This window comes from Sycon ciliatum, chromosome 9, assembly GCF_964019385.1.
Source record: "Sycon ciliatum chromosome 9, ocSycCili1.1, whole genome shotgun sequence".
Lineage (NCBI taxonomy): Eukaryota > Metazoa > Porifera > Calcarea > Leucosolenida > Sycettidae > Sycon > Sycon ciliatum.
The window spans coordinates 9406091-9425038 of NC_088651.1; the positions used below are offsets into that span (position 1 = coordinate 9406091).

General features: G+C 44.4%; 2 protein-coding genes across 2 annotated transcripts in view; both read right to left on the bottom strand.

The window, feature by feature from the left end:
• LOC135824550 (uncharacterized) overlaps positions 1 to 37 on the bottom strand; it is a 24177-nt gene extending 24140 nt beyond the window's left edge. The window contains exon 1 of the mRNA XM_065337283.1: positions 1 to 37. This exon is cut by the window's left edge and continues 58 nt beyond it. The gene's annotated coding sequence lies outside the window, so the exon portion shown is untranslated.
• A 7202-nt stretch (positions 38 to 7239) lies between these two features.
• The window catches only part of LOC135825032 (ankyrin repeat domain-containing protein 54-like), a 33956-nt gene continuing 22247 nt past the window's right edge, over positions 7240 to 18948 (bottom strand). Inside the window, exons 3-6 of the mRNA XM_065337766.1 lie at positions 14949 to 15077; positions 13395 to 13499; positions 8097 to 8195; positions 7240 to 7362 (exon numbers count right to left, since the gene is read on the bottom strand). Of these exons, the coding sequence (XP_065193838.1) occupies positions 7240 to 7362; positions 8097 to 8195; positions 13395 to 13499; positions 14949 to 15077 (456 nt within the window). The remainder of the gene's footprint in view (positions 7363 to 8096; positions 8196 to 13394; positions 13500 to 14948; positions 15078 to 18948) is intronic.

Genomic DNA, 18948 nt, shown 5'->3' on the forward strand with positions numbered 1-18948 from the left:
TGACCCCGCTGACTGGCATAGTGAAGTGGTGTCTTTCCATACTATAACATAAGTGTATGTTCAGCAAGTACCCAACAAAGAACATGGCTGACTATGAGAAATGATAGTACACATTGTAGGCCACATGTTGGTCTGTGGAGAATACAATATGAAGCAGGGCAAGTGACAGCTTTGAGCCTGTTGATTCATGAAAACTTCCTATATCATCACCAAATGTGCTCTCCGACTAACTTCATTCACACAACCAGCAACATGACACTCAGAGTTAGGGCACATACTGATTTCTTCACATAACATTTTCAATAAATGAGAGAAGGGTCCAATCAAGAGCTGTTGTGATTTAATTTTCATGCCGAAGAAGTCATCAGACAATTGGCATTAAACAATTGGGAATAATCATTGTGAAAAAAGCTCCTCGCCCGGCACATTGAGCACTTTCCCCAGCAGTTTACCAGCATAGTCTTTGATTTCTTCATACAGTTAGTTCTCAGGAAATGCATTAGCAGAGTATATTGAAATGTCTGTTCCATAACCTGCCTTATCTCCTTGATCTGGGTTAGCTCCAGCTTGCAGTAGATGCAGAACGCAGTCGGTGTTGTTCTCAATAGTGGCATCGTGAAGTGGCGTCCGTCCATACTGTAGTACAGCAATAGGTACAGCAATAGTTACAGCAATAGGTGATAAACAAAAGAAAATTAAAGAAGATTTCTACTGGCTTGCATCAGTCAGGGTAAAACTGGTATATCCCTCTGATGGCGTGATTACTGCAGTATATTTTACAAATCAGACAGAGAAGTTCTCAGTCACATGTACTTGTGTGTCCACAATACTGTCTGTACATGACATAGTCTCTACACTACCTATCACAATAATGGTAGAAAAGAATGTTCATCAACATAAATTATTGGAAAGGTATGGATTGACTTTGCCGTCCAGTAGATGCCGCATACAGTCGATATGACCATGGCTACTGACATAGTGAAGTGGTGTCTTTCCCCATTATAACACAAGTGAATGTTCAGCAACTATAAACCAACAAAGAACATGGCTACTTGTGTGTCCACTATATTACATGTCACGATTACATAGTCTACACATTATACCCGAGAGACCTCTTTTGGGTAGTGGTGTATAACTGTGTGAAACCATGATGAAGTTGCTACAGTGGAGTCTGAACACCCTGAGGAAGGTATATATACACTACCTATCACAATAACGGTCAAGCACATGTTTTCAACTTAGATTATCGTAAAAGGTTTGGATCAACAAAAATGAATTAGTTTATCTCATGGCTCCCCTTCACATCCCAGTGCTCCTCTAAAGAACTCTGCAATGGTTAAGACCATTGCAGCACAGGGTAGCAATTTCACAGTTTTGTTTGTGAATACTTCATGAGATACAACTTACCGCATCACGTTGATTTGGATTAGCTTTGCTGTCCAGTAGATGCCGCATACAGTCGATATGACCCCCCTTACTGGCAAAGTGAAGTGGTGTCTTTCCATACTATAACACAAGTGTATGTTCAGCAAGTAACCAACAATGAACATGGCTCACTATGAGAAATGAGAAATGATAGTACATATTGTATACCACATGTTTGTCTGTGGATGATACAATATGAAGCAGGGCAAGTGACAGCTTTGTGCCTGTTGATTCCAGAAGACTTCCAAAGTCATCACCAAATGTACTCTCCGACTAACCTCATTCACACAACCAGCAACATGACACTCGGAGTTATGGCACGTACTGATTTCTTCAAATAACAGTTTTCATTGAAAGAGCGGAGGGTCCAAGCAGGAGCTGTCGTGATTTAATTTTCATGCCAAAGTGGTCATCAGACAATTGGCAGTGGGAAATAATCAATGTCAGACTCAGAAAAGCTCTTCGCACGGCACATTGAGCACTTTTCCAGCAGTTTACCAGCATAGTCTTTGATTTCTTCACACAGTTAGTTTTCAGGAAATGCATTAGCAGAGTATATTGAAATGGCTGTTCCATAACCTGCCTTATCTCCTTGATCTGGCTTAGCTCCAGCTTGCAGTAGATGCAGAACGAAGTTGGCCTTGTTCTCAATAGTGGCATAGTGAAGTGGCGTCCGTTCATCCTGTAGTACAGCAATAGGTACAAGCAGTGATAAACAAAAGAAAACTTCTTCTGACTTGCATAATTCAGGGAAAAACTGGTGTATCACTCTGATGGTGTGATTACTGCAGTATATTTTACAAATCAGACAGAGAAGTTCTCAGTCACATGTACTTGTGTGCCCACAATACTGTCTGTACATGACATAGTCTCTACACTACCTATCACAATAACCACCTTTTCACTATGCCAATGAGCAGGGTCGTATCGACTGCATGCGGCATTTACTGGACAGCAACGTCAATCCAAACCAACCTGACAAGGTGAGTTGCATCTCACGGGGGTTCGTGACGGTTAACGCCATGGGATTTCCAATTTTTTCTGAAAAATAATGCCTTTCTGAGTGGAAAAGTGAGACGCGATCAAAAAGATCAAGAGTGTATTAGTAGTTTGAACATTGAACTCGCAGCGCGTGCTAGCTGCTAGCTCGAGTTGAGATAAGATTTGAGGAAGAAGCTCAGCCACTCGTGCACTTGCGGATTCGTTTTGACATCGGCGGTTTTTGGATAGCTTGATTCTCCTGCCGACGTGTTGTGGAGATGAGGAAATGGGAGAGTAATCCGTCACCCACGACGCAGCTTCGCATTCTGCATACTGGACGATTCAAGAAACCGAGGAGGGTGACGTTTCGCAAGGTGAAACGATCGATCGAGTTCCTGAAAATCGGAAAGGGTGATCTCTACCACCAACGCCAATGGATTCGACTCCCGCGAAGAGGTCGTTCAGTGCCCCTCTTCACGGCCGACGAATCGTTCATCTCAGGTATCTGGCTGTGGGATTGTCTGCGTGCCAGAATTCTGAATACGGCAAATCTCTGGCGCTCATTGATTGCGTTGAAGAGAAGAGGTACGGCCTGTGCTAGTCATTCCCTTTCATCAGTGTGGGATGGAGAATTTTATAGATACAGATAACCGTGTACCTGCTTAACACCCTGGCCCCGGTGCTTTCACCAAAACTGCTTTGGGTAAGTGTGTTTTTCAATCTCATAAGATTTATTCATGATATAAATTTTGCGAGTCATTGCCAACCTATGCCGGCTATGGAAATGTATAAAGTGGTGTCCCTCCATACTATAACATAAGTGTATGTTCAGCAAGTAATCAACAAAGAACATGGCTGACTATGAGAAATGATAGTACACATTGTATACCACATGTTTGTCTGTGGAGGATACAATATGAAGCAGGGCAAGTGACAGCTTTGAGCCTGTTGATTCCAGAAAACTTCCAAAGTCATCACCAATGTGCTCTCCGACTAACCCCATTCACAAAACCAGCAATATGACACTCGGAGTTAGGGCACGTACTGATTTCTTCACATAACAGTTTTCAATGAAAGAGAGAAGGGTCCAGACAGGAGCTGTTGTGATTCAATTTTCATGCCAAAGCAGTCATCAGACAATTGGCATTAAAAAATGGTGAATAATCATTGTGAAAAAGTTCCTCGCCCGGCACATTGAGCACTTTCCCCAGAAGTTTACAAGCCTAGTCTTTGATTTCTTCACACAGTTAGTTTTCAGGAAATGCATTAGCAGAGTATATTCAAATGTCTGTTCCATAACCTGCCTTATCTCCTTGATCTGGGTTAGCTCCAGCGTGCAGTAGATGCAGAACGCAGTCGGTCTTATTTGTTGGTAGTCGATTGGTTGTGTTTCTAACAATAATTGCTATCATGTCTCCGAGAAAAATGAAATACAGTTGTGAGACAAAAAGACACGGTTCGTGTGAGACCGGGCCAAACTGAGTTTTCCGCATGTGTACAAACGCTACTACCCTCAAGGATTAAAGAGCAGAATATAATATGCAGCTCCTTATATAAGGCAGTAGGACGTACATGTATGTAAAGGAAATGGTATTGCCTTCTCCCCCTGGCCCCTGTCACACAACAGCTCAAACAACTTGGTGGAGTTTCTGACTTCTTATACAAACAGAAAGGGCACAGGAGGAGAAAGACGAAAAGACTAGACAGAAAACGACGACGGGAAAAGACACCCGGGAAAAGACTCAAAGAAAACAACAAGAACAAGCAGTAATAAACCGAGGTCTGCGAGGACAAGTCGTGACGACCAATCAGGGACTAATACGTACAGAACACATGACCAAGACCAAGACAACCAGACCACGGACGAATCACACACGACTCTCATTCCCAGACCAAACTAGCACTGCGCATGTACAGCATTCACTTGACAGTCACTCTCACACAGACGGAAGCACATCCTCACACTCTGACAACGCGTACTCCTGCATGCACCACATACCATAAACGTCACACATCACACCATACTCGCGCGTACACCTAGACCATATATGACATCAGACACTGGACTCCACAAGACAAGAACCAAATACAACGACATGCGTAAATCATAGTCGTAATACAAATTCGTAACATAGCCCTCCCCTCCGGCGAGAGTCGACCTCGACTCTAGCAAGTAGGAAAATGCGTACTTCAGTTATATGCACCACGAGAAAAAAATGGAGTAGGAGAAAAACAAAAGGGATGAGAAGACACAATAACAGGAGAACAGACTGAGGAAAACAGGACGTCAAGTGGCTGCAGACGTGGAGATGGGAAAACCTTGGGTGTTGGCTCCACGAGGTGGTGCGTCGTACGACTTGCCCATTCGGATGTTGAAGATAGGGAGGTGCAGTGTAGAAGTTGAACATGTACAAAGCAGAGAAAGGAACAGCAGGAATGTAGGATCAAACAAACAGTGAGGACAGTATAGACGAAACAAATAACTATGGCTGCCAGTACGCAAAGAAAAAACAGGAACTCGAAAACGCAGGGACCCCGCCTGCCAAAACCTATCAAGCTAAGAAAAAAAAGACCCGCAAGGCAAACCATTACAACGCAGGGATCCCTCCAGCTCACCGGGTAGGCCGTGGCTCACCATGATCGGGCGCCCACCACGGCGAACTGGAGAGACCCGCCAGTGGACACAAAAAATGACAAAACGCTCACTGAAAGGCTACCCCAGCTATGAACCAGGTGTATCCTCGTAACCAAGAAAACTGTTCCAGTACAAACCATCACAGCAATACGTGTGTAGCAACTTCAAACCGAACCAAGCTTGCAAACCAAACAGTTACACAACCACACTGAAAGACTAACCAAGAAAACTGCACAAACCTCAGCAAATATACGCCCACAGACTGGAAAAAAAACACGCTTGCATAACGACGTGGAAACACTCGGGCCCTGAGCCCATTTTGGGAAGTAATACATTGTACTGGACACATCATCTCCGAAGGCTTTCACATGTAACAATTAGACTAGTACGACAACAACGACATCCCGTTCCGGGAGCGACTCACCGGGTAAGGGGCCTGCAGGCCAGGCTGGCGAACGACATGTTGCCTCATCGCTGATTAGAAGCGCGCCTGGTATGGGCTGCGTGACGAACAACCCTCCAATCCATAATATCTTGACTCCAAAACGAGAAAGGAACGCGCAAGGGCATGGCCCAAAAATAATAGACAAAGCGAAAGGAGAAACGGATAAACTGAGGCCACGGCGAAAACGATCCCAGGGTTGTGGGCTGCAGAGGTAGTACCCTGCGTCGAGCGAACGTTGGGCGCCAATGTAAAGGAAATGGTATTGCCTTCTCCCCCTGGCCCCTGTCACACAACAGCTCAAACAACTTGGTGGAGTTTCTGACTTCTTATACAAACGGAAAGGGCACAGGAGGAGAAAGACGAAAAGACTAGACAGAAAACGACGACGGGAAAAGACACCCGGGAAAAGACTCAAAGAAAACAACAAGAACAAGCAGTAATAAACCGAGGTCTGCGAGGACAAATCGTGACGACCAATCAGGGACTAATACGTACAGAACACATGACCAAGACCAAGACAACCAGACCACGGACGAATCACACACGACTCTCATTCCCAGACCAAACTAGCACTGCGCATGTACAGCATTCACTTGACAGTCACTCTCACACAGACGGAAGCACATCCTCACACTCTGACAACGCGTACTCTTGCATGCACCACATACCATAACGTCACACATCACACCATACTCGCGCGTACACCTAGACCATATATGACATCAGACACTGGACTCCACAAGACAAGAACCAAATACAACGACATGCGTAAATCATAGTCGTAATACAAAATTCGTAACATGTAAGTAGATCAGACCCACCACAAAGTGGACAAAGACCAAAAATCCCATTCACTGTATCCATGTTTCCCACATGCGCGGACCAACTGCCTGCAGGTCGCAGCAGGGCTGGAAAAATCCCTCACCTTCCAAGCAGAATTTGCATGGGGTATCCTCTACTTCACATTCACAATCCTAGACCATCCCACTATGCCTACCTGTCTGATGCCAAAGCAGTGCCGAAATCGTAAATGTACAAAGTCAGTGGATGTAACCGCATGGATTGCAATGCACTCAAGTGCATGTGTTATTGTGTTGACTAATCAATACTTATCAGGAGTTTAGAGGGTGCTCGCTAACTAGTTTTGTTTGTTAACTTAATGCTTCATGAAATGCAACCTACCTTGTCAGGTTGGTTTGGATTGGCTTTGCTGTCCAGTAGATGCTGCATGCAGTCGATATGACCCCGCTCACTGGCACAGTGAAGTGGTGTCTTTCCATACTATAACACAAGTGTATGTTCAGCAAGTAACCAACAAAGAACATTGCTCAATATGAGAAATGATAGTACATATTGTATACCACATGTTCGTCTGTGGAGGATAGAATGTGAAGCAGGGCAAGTGACAGTTTTGAGCCTGTTGATTCCAGAAAACTTCCAAAGTCATCACCAAATGTGCTCTCCGACTAACCTCATTCACACAACCAGCAACATGACACTCAGAGTTAGGGCACATACTGATTTCTTCACATAACAGTTTTCAATGAAAGAAAGAAGGGTCCAATCAGGAGCTGTTGTGATTTAATTTTCATGCCGAAGAAGTCATAAGACAATTGGCATTAATAAATGCGGAATAATCATTGTGAAAATGTTCCTCGCCCGGCACATTGAGCACTTTCCCCAGCAGTTTACCAACATAGTCCTTGATTTCTTCATACAGTTAGTTTGCAGGAAATGCATTAGCAGAGTACATTCAAATGTCTGTTCCATAACCTGCCTTATCTTCTTGATCTGGGTTAGCTCCAGCACGCAGTAGATGCAGAACGCAGTCGGCCTTGTTCTCAATAGTGGCATAGTGAAGTGGTGTCCGTTTATCCTGTGATACAGTCATAGGTACAAGCAGTGATTAACAAAAGAAAACCTATTCTGACTTCCATCACTGGTGTATCACTCTGATGGTGTGATTACTGCAGTATATTTTACAAATCCGGCAGAGAGGTTCTCAGTCACATGTACTTGTGTGCCCACAATACTGTCTGTACATGACATAGTCTCTACACTACCTATCACAATAATTGTAGAACAGAATGTTCATAAACTTAAATTATCGGGAAGGTTTGGACTGGCTTTCCTGTCGAGAGATGCTGCATACAGTCGATATGACCCTGGCCACTGACATAGTGAAATGGTGCCTTTACCCATTATAACACAAGTGAATTTTTTTCAGCAACTACTAGTAACAAACAAAGAACATGGCTACTTGTGTGTCCACTATATTACATGTCAAGATTACATAGTCCTCACACTATCCCTGAGAGACCTCTTTTGGGTAGTGGTGTATAACTGTGTGAAACATGAAGTTGCTACAGTGGAGTCTGAACACCCTGAGGAAGGTGTATATACACTACCTATCACAATAATGGTCAAGCACATGTTTTCAACTTACATTATCATAAAAGGTTTGGATCACCAAAAATGAATTAGTTCATCTCATGGCTCCCCTTCACATCCCATTTTTACCGACAAAATTTTGCAGTGTTTAAGACCATTGCAGCACAGGGTAGCAATTTCACAGTTTTGTTTGTTAATACTTCATGAGATACAACTTACCGCATCACGTTGGTATGGATTGGCTTTGCTGTCCAGTAGATGCCGCATACAGTCGATATGACCCCGCTCACTGGCATGGTGAAGTGGTGTCCTTCCATACTATAACACAAGTGTACGTTCAGCAAGTAATCAACAAAGAACATGGCTTACTATGAGAAATGATAGTACACATTGTATGCCACATGTTCATCTGTGGATGATATAATTGATATGAAACAGGGCAAGTGGCAGCTTTGAGCCCGTTGATTCCAGAAAACTCCTAAAGTCCCCACCAAATGTTCTCTCCAACCAACCACATTCACAACACAAGCAACATGTCACTCCGAGTTATGACATAATTATAGTGATTCTTCACATAACTGTTTTTGATGAAAGAGAGAGGGGCATAATCGGGATCTGTTGCGACTTGTTTTTGGAATAACCAATAAGCAATATGCATTAAGCATTGAATACTTTTCCAGCAGTTTGCCAACATAGTCTAAGATATATTTATACAGTAATGTGCTCACTATTTCGTATTTTGCTGCTTCGTTGCCATAGTGATTATTCAGAACCAATCAGGTTTAGAAGAGCACAATGCTCCAGTGGTTTTTCTTCCCTAATAACATATTCGTGAACTTCATTCTTGTGTCACGTTACTCTTTCCTATAATAATACCAAGAGTATAACCCCCAAGAGGGTGCAACACTGCATATGGGGTCTCCGACGGCAAAAACTCACATCACATGTCTCAGGTACGTTCGTACTACGTACAAATGAAGGATAGCGTGCGAGCAATCCGAATATCTGCCATGATCATGCTGGGGATTTACATACCCGCAGTGAGTTTCTGTCGGAGAGTGTTTTTTTATTACTCCGCTGCTCGCGAAAAACGAGCTAGAAACGTACAACTACGACACTACACCACGTGATGTGAGTTTTCGCCGTCCGCGTTCCCCATAGAAAGGGTATCAGGAGTTGTACACTCTTAGGGGCTTATATACTCTTTATTATACTCCGCATAAAACTATAGTATTGTCCTATGAAAGTGTCTTAGAAAAGGACCGTTTATCCAGAGCAGCTTACACGTCATATACTGTCTTTGCTGCTTTCTGAGTAGATCTATCTGTCAAGTGGCTGTTAAGAAACTCGCAGGCTTGCAGGCTGGCCAGCAAGAAAATTGGAGGAACTGAGCTGTGAATGGAGCTGTAACCGACTAACAAGTTATCCCTATACCTGCAGGCATGCAGTGTGATGCATGTCACAATAGGCATAACACACCCATATAGCAAACAATAATTCCCGTAGCTATGCAGAAAACGTTACTTCAGTAACTTCTGGCGCTAGCCAGGGTCCACACAGCTTTAATTTGGTGTTTGTGTGTTTGTTTGTTTGTGTCACGCCTGGCGCTATCCCGTATCTGACGGCAAAAAAATCATAGGGATGTTATAAATTTTTAAATTCTCCTCTTTTTTTCAGGCATATCCTGGGATTCGAACCCGCACTATCGCCCTACATGCATTCCCCCATACACTTCGCATTCATACCCATTCTTCCAAGTTGCTTCACGTTATGATCTTGCTTCACGTTATGATCTTGCGTTTGAAAGCCCTATTTGAATATTGCGGGCAGCTGTATGTGCCCAACTGTGTTTGATGGTACGGTACGGGAGACGGTGTCGTATTACCTTCGATCGTACCTGTCCCATACCTATCCCTACCGTACCGTACCATCAAAGACGGCTGGCCACAATGCATATTCAAATAGGGCTTTCAAATGCAAGATCATAATGTGAAGCAACTTGGAAGAATAGTATGTATGCGAAGTGTATCGGGGGATGCATGCAGGGCGCGATAGTGCGGGTTCGAATCCCAGGTTATGTCTTTAAAAAAAGGAATTTTTTAAAGAATTTATAACATCGCTATGCTTTTTTTTGTCTAGGTCATCAAGGCAAAAAAGCATAGCGTAGGGCCCTGAGCTTCCAAGCTCTCTCGTTATCACTCTGAGCCTATAGGCATAACAGATGTCTCGCGCTCATGAGACCAACCCTGCTTACGAATTACACTGGATACTAAGGATTTATTCTGGGGTTGCAAGGAATATTCGAATATTCGATTGATATTCGTTTGTAACCCGATGGAAGGAATAATTCCCCCTTTAGAATACGGTATTCGTTTGTTTTGACACGTGCGCGCACTCTGCTCTTGTGTCTATCTATCGTAGTAATTCTTGAATGGATGGAATGATATGTACATACTTGTATGTTATGGGTAGAGAAAGGGGACTATGACTCACAAAAGTAGTGGACATGACTCCACTAGACATCTACTTGGTCTGGAACAACCGGGGACTAGCCAAACTCTTTCTAAGATTCCTTTGGTATAAAATATTCGATTCGTTTACAAAAAAATCGATTTCGTTCTTATTTACATAATAACCGACGAGGAGACAACAGTCGTAAAATAGCAATGAAAAATATCAATTGTGCACTCATAATCATGTATAAACAATTAAAATGAAACAATTCCAGAACGTTTTCGTGTGACCATCATCAGTGGAACATCGTCACATAGTAAGAATCACTAAAACAACCAGTTATATAGCTAGAGTAACATGAAAAGAAGCGTGAGAATGCAGCACAGCTAGCGGTTATGCATAACGCGTGTAGTGTGAACCTTTGCAGTGTATCTGAGAATGGTAGCAGTAGATGAATGTGGCAGCTGTGAGTGCGTGTGAACAAAAACTGGTGAGTGCGTATTATTTAAAAAGTGTGAAACTTAAAAACTGTGCTGCATTCTCACGCTTCTTTTCATGTTACTCTAGCTATATAACTGGTTGTTTTAGTGATTCTTACTATGTGACGATGTTCCACTGATGATGGTCACACGAAAACGTTCTGGAATTGTTTCATTTTAATTGTTTATACATGATTATGAGTGCACAATTGATATTTTTCATTGCTAATTTACATAATAGTTATTTGTTTCACCCTTAGAAATAATTCAGCATTTTGGGAGAATATTCGTTATTGGTTCGTTATGGGCGAGAATTCGTTCGTTTTGTGAAATAGAATATTCGCTGCAGCTCTAATTTATTCCCGCAGCTATGCAAAAGACGTTACTTGAATAAAGTCTTGCGCTAGCTAGGGTCCACACAGCTTTAATTCCGTCATTGTTTGTTGTGTCGTCGGGCATGCCTGGCGCTATCCCTTACGTGGCCCGTACCGTACCATCAAAGACAGCTGGCAATCTAATTCAAATAGGGCTTTCAACTGCAAAATCATAATGTAAAGCAACTTGGAAGAATGTGTACGTATGTGAAATGTATTGTGTATAGGGGTAATGCATGCAGGGGTAATGCACGCAGGGCGATAGTGCGGGTTCGAATCGCATGTTATGGTAAAAAAACATAGGAGAAACGAAAAAGAAGCGTCATTACACGAAGGATTTATTGAGACGTCACGAACAAATTCTGGTAGTGTCATTTTTTCTTGGCGCTAATATGTTCAGTCAGTGTTTTTGTGTAGCGTAGCTTCGTTCAGTGTTGAAATGTGTCTTTAGGTTCTCCTTCCGGTTCTGAGGGAGCTGATCCTGTGCTGGTGACAGACAATGCGGTGAGTATAGCGGCGGCGGATATCGGATCCACATTTTAAAAAAGTGTTAGTAGGAAATTGAGTTGGGTAACTCCGCTCTTCTTCCTCGCTCACCGGAGGAAATGTAGTCTCCTCGCGCAACTGGGGAGCAGTTTTCATTGGACATTAGTGACGGGACGATGCGACGGGAATCAATGGTACGAGCTGATGAACGAACGCTTTACGGAGGAAAAGAAAAATTTGCTGTCGGAATTTTCAATGTGCGGGGCCTCATGTCGGCCGTCAAGAGGAACTGGCTTGTGTCGGTACCTCTCTTTCTACGGCATAGACGTCTGTACCCTTCAAGAAATCAAGTTACCTGCAGGGCTTGACGAGCAGCGAAACGGCTAAAGAGGGAGTACGAGTGGAGCGGAGTGTTAGAGCACGCGGACGGCCAGTGTCATTGTGGAGTCGCGACTTGCAGCTGTTCGGCTTGTTGGTCACCCGGAGCTCCGTCAACGCGGGCATGGAGCTAATGCGAGCGCGTGGCCGAGGTTGCGCTGACTAGTTGGCGGCGGCTAGCCGAGCTCGACGACTTGTATACGGCCTCAGTAACGGAGCTGCCACCCAACACCTGAAACGCAACGGCTGCAGAATCTTGGAATGTTCGAGTCTGCCTTGTTCGTTCTGCCAATGTGTCATGCAAGTAATGTCTTCTCCCTGAATGTTCGGAACGTTTTTGCAAATTGTCTGTACATGTGAAAATGGGTTGGCCATCTTTTGTAGCTTTCCACTACGTGGTTCGCGGCTGTAGTTTTTATGGTGGGAGATCTGCGCCAAGCCGATGCTGGATTGTTCAATAGTAGACGCTCTGCAGAGCCTGGGAGCCATTGCCCATGACAGACCAGCATGGCGAGATCTATGCATGAGGGTCTGTGCATTGTGATATTCCGACAGATCCTGAAACAGTCAAACTCAGGAAATAGCACTATCATTATCACTCAGGCTGCAATATTCATATTATGGACATATTCATAAATGACATATCTTCAATACCCATGAGCTACATTGTATATAATATATATGATATAAGTATCATAATTATTATTATCATCGTTCTAGCTCATTTTTTCCCCTGTCATAGTCCTGTTTATCATGTTCAGCATAAGCGAAGTTGTGGATCATGCTTGCATGGTTGACTCCAACGCGTACATGCAAGTAATAATAATAATAATAGTAGGAAATCCACCTGCAGATCGGTCAGTAGATCCAGATCTGTTTCGCTAGAATGTCTCCAGAAGCTGGAGTTATCAGTAGGGCAGATTTTCGCTTCTGTCGAGAGTTTACCGTTATGTCCCGATTCGATCTGGAGTCGAGCCCGACCGATCTGTGGATATCGATGTTCGAGGGCGAAAATGAGTCAGGCGCGGACGAGATGCAATCTCTGGCAGATTATGTGACTCGCTCTCTCATTCTGCCTGACATCCCCTACAGTTCTAACGCATACCTCTCCTCCCTAACATCAGCACAACGACGCTTCCATCAGTTTGAATAACATGCATGATGAGCTAGGCAAAAACACATAGCATAGGGCACTGAGCTTCCAAGCTCTCTCATCATGTTCAGACACACATTCAGACACACATTCAGACACACATTCAGACACACATTCACACGCACATTCAGATACACGTGTTCACACAGGAACCATGCCAACCAAATATCTATGATAAAACTGGTTTCCTCACACGATCAGTTACGTATGTATCCGCACCGGCATCAAGCAAATACTGTAAACACTTAGCGGAGCCACGATTAACAGCTGCATGAAGAGCGCAACCGTAGGGTTCGATCTGCAGGTAAAGTACCAAAAAGTGGAAATACAACATACAGAGCAGATACTGAAAGTAATGACATTAGAAGGCAATTCTAATGACTTTTGAGTCGATGTGGGTCCCTAGTTGCCGGAGTGGTGGTTCTGTGCAGTACCGTAGTCTGTCAAACTGGCCACTGGATATGATGCACACACCTGGTACTATTTTCCTTGTCATGAAGATTACAAGTGATTCATTCAACACCCTGCTTGAAGTACAATTTTAACAGTGAACACCTACAAATATTGCGGAAAAGTTGTATCCATCCTGACTGCAGCTAAAAATGGAACCTGGTGGGAAAGACCCCATTCTCAATCAGGCACGTGCACTGTATGTGTTTTTGGTGTCCGGAAACCACCTTACTTTGGCTAGTCTAGAAAAAGAAAAGGTATGTCCACTCAACCAACCACAGGCAGTTTACGCAACAGTGGCTATGTCCTTATTTCAAAGTGAGAGAAAGAGAGTTGCTTCACTTTCCGCTCAATCTTCTCTCCTTCTTCAGTGGAGAGTAGCTACAGAGATCGATATCTGATTCGCTCCTGGACTGGCAGTGACGTTCAAGAAGTCTGCTTTGTCTCGAAACTTGAGTCAAGCACGCACGATGCACATTGAGTTGATGGACAAGCCAGAGAGCACTTTTGCAACCTTGCAACTGATTACATCACTGATTACATCACTGATTACATCACTCCCTTGAGGTTCACTGTAAACCGTGTATGTATACTCTCCAGCATCCAGACATCTTTAGGTGTGGCCTGGGCTCACCTGGCTAGGGCCCAACTGCGGCCGGTACAAAGGTCGTTTTCGAAGAATGCTCTGGTATTAAGCGTTACATCGGTGCCATCGCTCAAGTCACACCATGCTAAGTTATTGTTTACCACATAACAACAAGTAGACACGAATATATTCCCACAGCACGAAATTGTCCAGGCACATCCGGAACCTCAAGAAATCAAACACCCAGTACGAAGTCTATTGGAGAGTAAAGTACGGTGGCCGGGCATACATCAACATCACCTAGCGATGTTCCCTCTGCACTAGAGAAAGGTACATACTCAATCAACACGATAAATCAACATCTAGTCTCAACCAGTGCTCGGAACTCATGTCCAAATGCTGGCATGAGAACAAATATTTCCTCAGCCTCGACAATGTCACATAACTGTCCCCACCTCGACAGCCTCCTGACTACACCAGCCACACACCCTGCACCGATATAACCGCGACTGCTAGGCTTGAAACTAACACAACCGACACAGGGCATGTATTATATACTTATTTGTTGCCCGTACAAGTGGCCCTGGCATAGGTGTTTTGAAGGTTATCAGTGTTCTTCTAAACCATGGTCCATTACACTTACACTTATAGTACACTTACACTTATAGTACACTTACAGTTATAGTACACTTACACTTATAGTACACTTACATATGGTCCCGGAGAAGAAGGGAGACTGTAATACCCTTGATGGTTCAGCATGTGCTTGTCAACAGTGCTTGCCAAGAACCTGACAACAGAAGTAGCATTGTGGCCACAGGCATCCCTCAGTAACCTTGCCTGCAAGAAAACATAACACAGCACAGTAGAACACAGTGCACTAAAATTAATAACAAACAACAGAGCAGAGAGCACTAAACAACTAGTCCCTTCAGTACTAAGGACGAGAGTATATCGCCATGAAACAATTCAGCATGCCAACTAGCAAATGATAATAAATATAGTGGAGTGCCGACTACTCACATCCCTTGGTGTGCAGGCTGTTTCCAGGGGGTTCGAATAAGGAGAATGTTCCGATAAGGGAGCAGTCACACATAATCTAGACTATGCATATTCCCTCATGTCAATCCATGCATGCACCGACGCCACAGAACCAGGCAGAAGGACGATCCAAACAGAGTAAAACTGGAGAAGGATTTTGTTCCATTCTCGCAGGGCTATACAGGGAATCATGAAATAACTCAAAGACTACAAATATAAAGGCAACGAGTTTGTAAGAGATTAAATCTAACATTTCACGAAGCGGAAATGAAAGACTAAAAGGGCACATTTACTCAGTGTGTGAAAAAAAAAGAAGGCAGGAGAACACGTCACATGGTACTAATAACACACTCATGAGGACTAGCACCATGTAACTGCAAAGGCAACACATTCTCATTTTGTACACACAACTCAAGGAACAGCTTACAAATGTTCAATACTTCCAAAACAAACACATACACACACATCCACACTCACACTTCTTGGACCTTGGACGCCCATTGCTAGTGCGATGATAGCATACGAGCTGAGCAATATGGGGAGTGACGCTTCAAGTCACGCGCCCGGCGAAATGTTCCTCCACACATGCACTGAACACTCTTCGCTGACCCTGGCGGAGGACGACGAGACAACTTCCTCCACTCTCCCCTGTCTTGTGCCACATAATACCAGTCACTTCAGGCGCGTTGGAAGGTATTTTAGTGTGGTACGGTCAGCCATCTGAAGTACAATTTACTCGCGGAGGAGTGGTGGCTGAGCCGAAAATTTTGGAATTTTAGATCCAAGATCAGTGTATTTTGTTGATTTACGGGGTATCTGGGGCAAAAAGTGGTACGGTCAATACCGTAGTGACCGTACCGTGTGCGACGCCCCTGCACTTTCCGGGATCCCCGCCATGGCCAGGTCAGATCTAGCGACATCATGCCATCTCTTCATGGGGCCATGACGGAAGTTGCCTGAAGAGGACCTGCTTGAGGAGACTGCTGGAATTCATCCTGGCAATGTGACCAAGCCAGCGAATACGATGGCACTGCAGAAGCCCACCGATGTCTGCTGTGAGTCCGACTCGCTTTGCAGTCTCCTCGCTGGTGAGCCTGTCCTGCCACTGTGTCGAGCGGGATACACCAAGGATAGCACGACTGCACGCGTGATGGAAGCCGTTCAGCCGCTTTCAGTGCCTTGGTCTCGGCACCGTAAAACAGAGCGGTGAGTACACTGGCCGTATACACCAGTCTCTTCGTGCATATAGATAGGGGCTTGTAATGGGAAATGGGCATTTGCAAGGAGCCAAAAACAAGTGACGCCTTAGCCAGCTGCACTGCTACCTCGCCATCCAGTGAACCGTTATCGTCCAGAGAACCACCGAGGTAGGTAAAACTGGCCATCTGATCAATCACATCACCAGACTCCAGATGTATGCCACACCGAGCATAGTCATCACCCACGGCCATCACCTTCATCTTGGAAGTGCTCACGGTCAAGCCCCAGCTGCAGCTAACAAATTCCCTTGCTAGGATGTCCACACCACACTGAGACGGTGCGTAAAGCGCTGCATCACTCGCAAACTGTGACTTCGTTATCTCGGTCTCCAGTAGTTTCGATTTGCCTGACTGATCGCCAACAAGCTTCCGTCCGATGCGGTAGCGCAGAGTTACACCAGGCACAGTCGATGTGGAACGTCACGAGGCAACCACCGTGGCAAAGTATATATCAAACAGAGTAGGTTGTGACAATATGACAATGTGTGTAGTGTGACGATACAATGTGTGTGTAGACAAACATTACGATTATGTATTTGTTGTGGTGACATCTGTCATCAGTGTGTCATGCCTCTTACCTCATTGTAGCTTCATCCGTAGTCCGCTTCCATTGTCCTTGTTCTATATTCTATTCTATTTCTTCTAGTGCTAGTCGTTTCACTTCTCATCTTTCCTTGAAGTAGTATATTTGAATTGTAATTGTTTTCCTGCAACGATCGCTCGTCGATCGTTGTGTTATTTATTTGTGTCTTGACTTCATTATTTATTTCGCCAGCGCCTGCAAGGCTGCATGCGCATGCTAGATTCTGTGTTCACGCGTGACTAATGATGTCATCGCTATGCCTTTGCTTGCTGCGCGTAGTCTTGTTGTTTTCTTTGCTTCGTTCGAGTTGCTGTTGCTCGACTTCGTTTTCTGATCTATTTTCTGCATTCAATGGTGGCCGTGATGGCTGTCGCTGCAATAGCAGCTTCAGCCACGACGGGCCTCTATCGGTTGCTCTGCCGCCATGTTGGACGCCATGTTTTAGACGTGTCTTTTCCGCGAAAGGCTAAAGGGACAAGCTTATCTATTTTTGCGGATTTTCTTTCATAAAAAATAAACGTCACAGGCTGCTCTTCGTAGGTGTCCGCGTCCCAGCGGTCCGGGCAAGCGACCGAATCTCAGTGGGACACTTGGCCGTGGCCTTTGTACTGGAATCTGTGGGAGAGCCTTTCCAGGGACTACACACCTGGGTACCCGGGTATGCATATGGCTCCTTTTTTGTTCCTTTCCTTTTTATTTGTTTTTGCTGAGAAAGAAACGTTGCTGGATGGAAAGCTTTCTGTTCCCGCCATGCGCCAGGGCCTTTGCTCTAGTAAAACCTTGCTGGCTGATAATGGTCATTGCTCGTGATGTCAACTTAGAAGGTGACGGGAAGCTGGGTTTCTTGCCATTTCCAACTTCCTGACTCTGAAAATGTAGCTTGAACTAAGAGCTCCAAATATTTCAGTTTTTCGATGTGCCAGACCTATTGTTACGACCTGCAGAGATGAGGAGCAAGTGAGGCGTTGGATTAATGCCAATAATGGTGTTTATGGCCCGGACGACGCCAGCGGTTTTCACTTGTCAGGAGGACAGCCAAGTTGGAGCAGGCAGTTGACAGATTATTAACTTTGAGCATTTATAGCAGAGTGGGTGGCTTGCCAAAGAGAATCGTCTCAGTACCTCATGGTTACTAGTATCTGACAAATGTCTCTTATTGCTAGTCTGCACTAGAGCATTAGCAGAATTGATCATGTCACAAGTAGTGTCAAGACTTGATGTCCTACGATTATACTCAGATCATGTTGCTACTTCACAGGAATATTCGTCCTGCCACTGTACACTCTTCCAGAATTGCATGCAGAAGTCACATGCCTGTCACAGTGTGCAAGGGACAACGCGTTTGCACTGCTTACGGATTCAAGCGGATGGAGTGCAGACCAGATAAGAAGACATAATCCGGCTATTCAAATAGCTTGGGCTGCTATTAATTGGCTAGACTCCTGGAAACATGGACAAGAATCTAAACCAGTCCACGGAAACAATATCACGCCACACAGGAAGCTAAATGGCAAACCAATCAAGTTCTTTGGTAATGAAGCCGTTCACCAACATTGTCCGGTTGCATGGCTTGTGTCACTCAAACAAGACCAATGGACCTAAAAGATACGCTGTTGATCAACCACAACTCCAATACCACTGAGCAGTGTCTTCTATACAGATCCAATTAGATATTCAAGTATAATTATGAGTGGAAGTTGCTGGTATAGTCTCTCCTAATGACCGCGTATTTGGCATAATGTTCTCTGTACTGCACTCTAGAGCTACTTACCTTTTCCGGCATTGAACTCAGGCAGTGACCACTCACCCGCAGAATGAGCCAATTGAC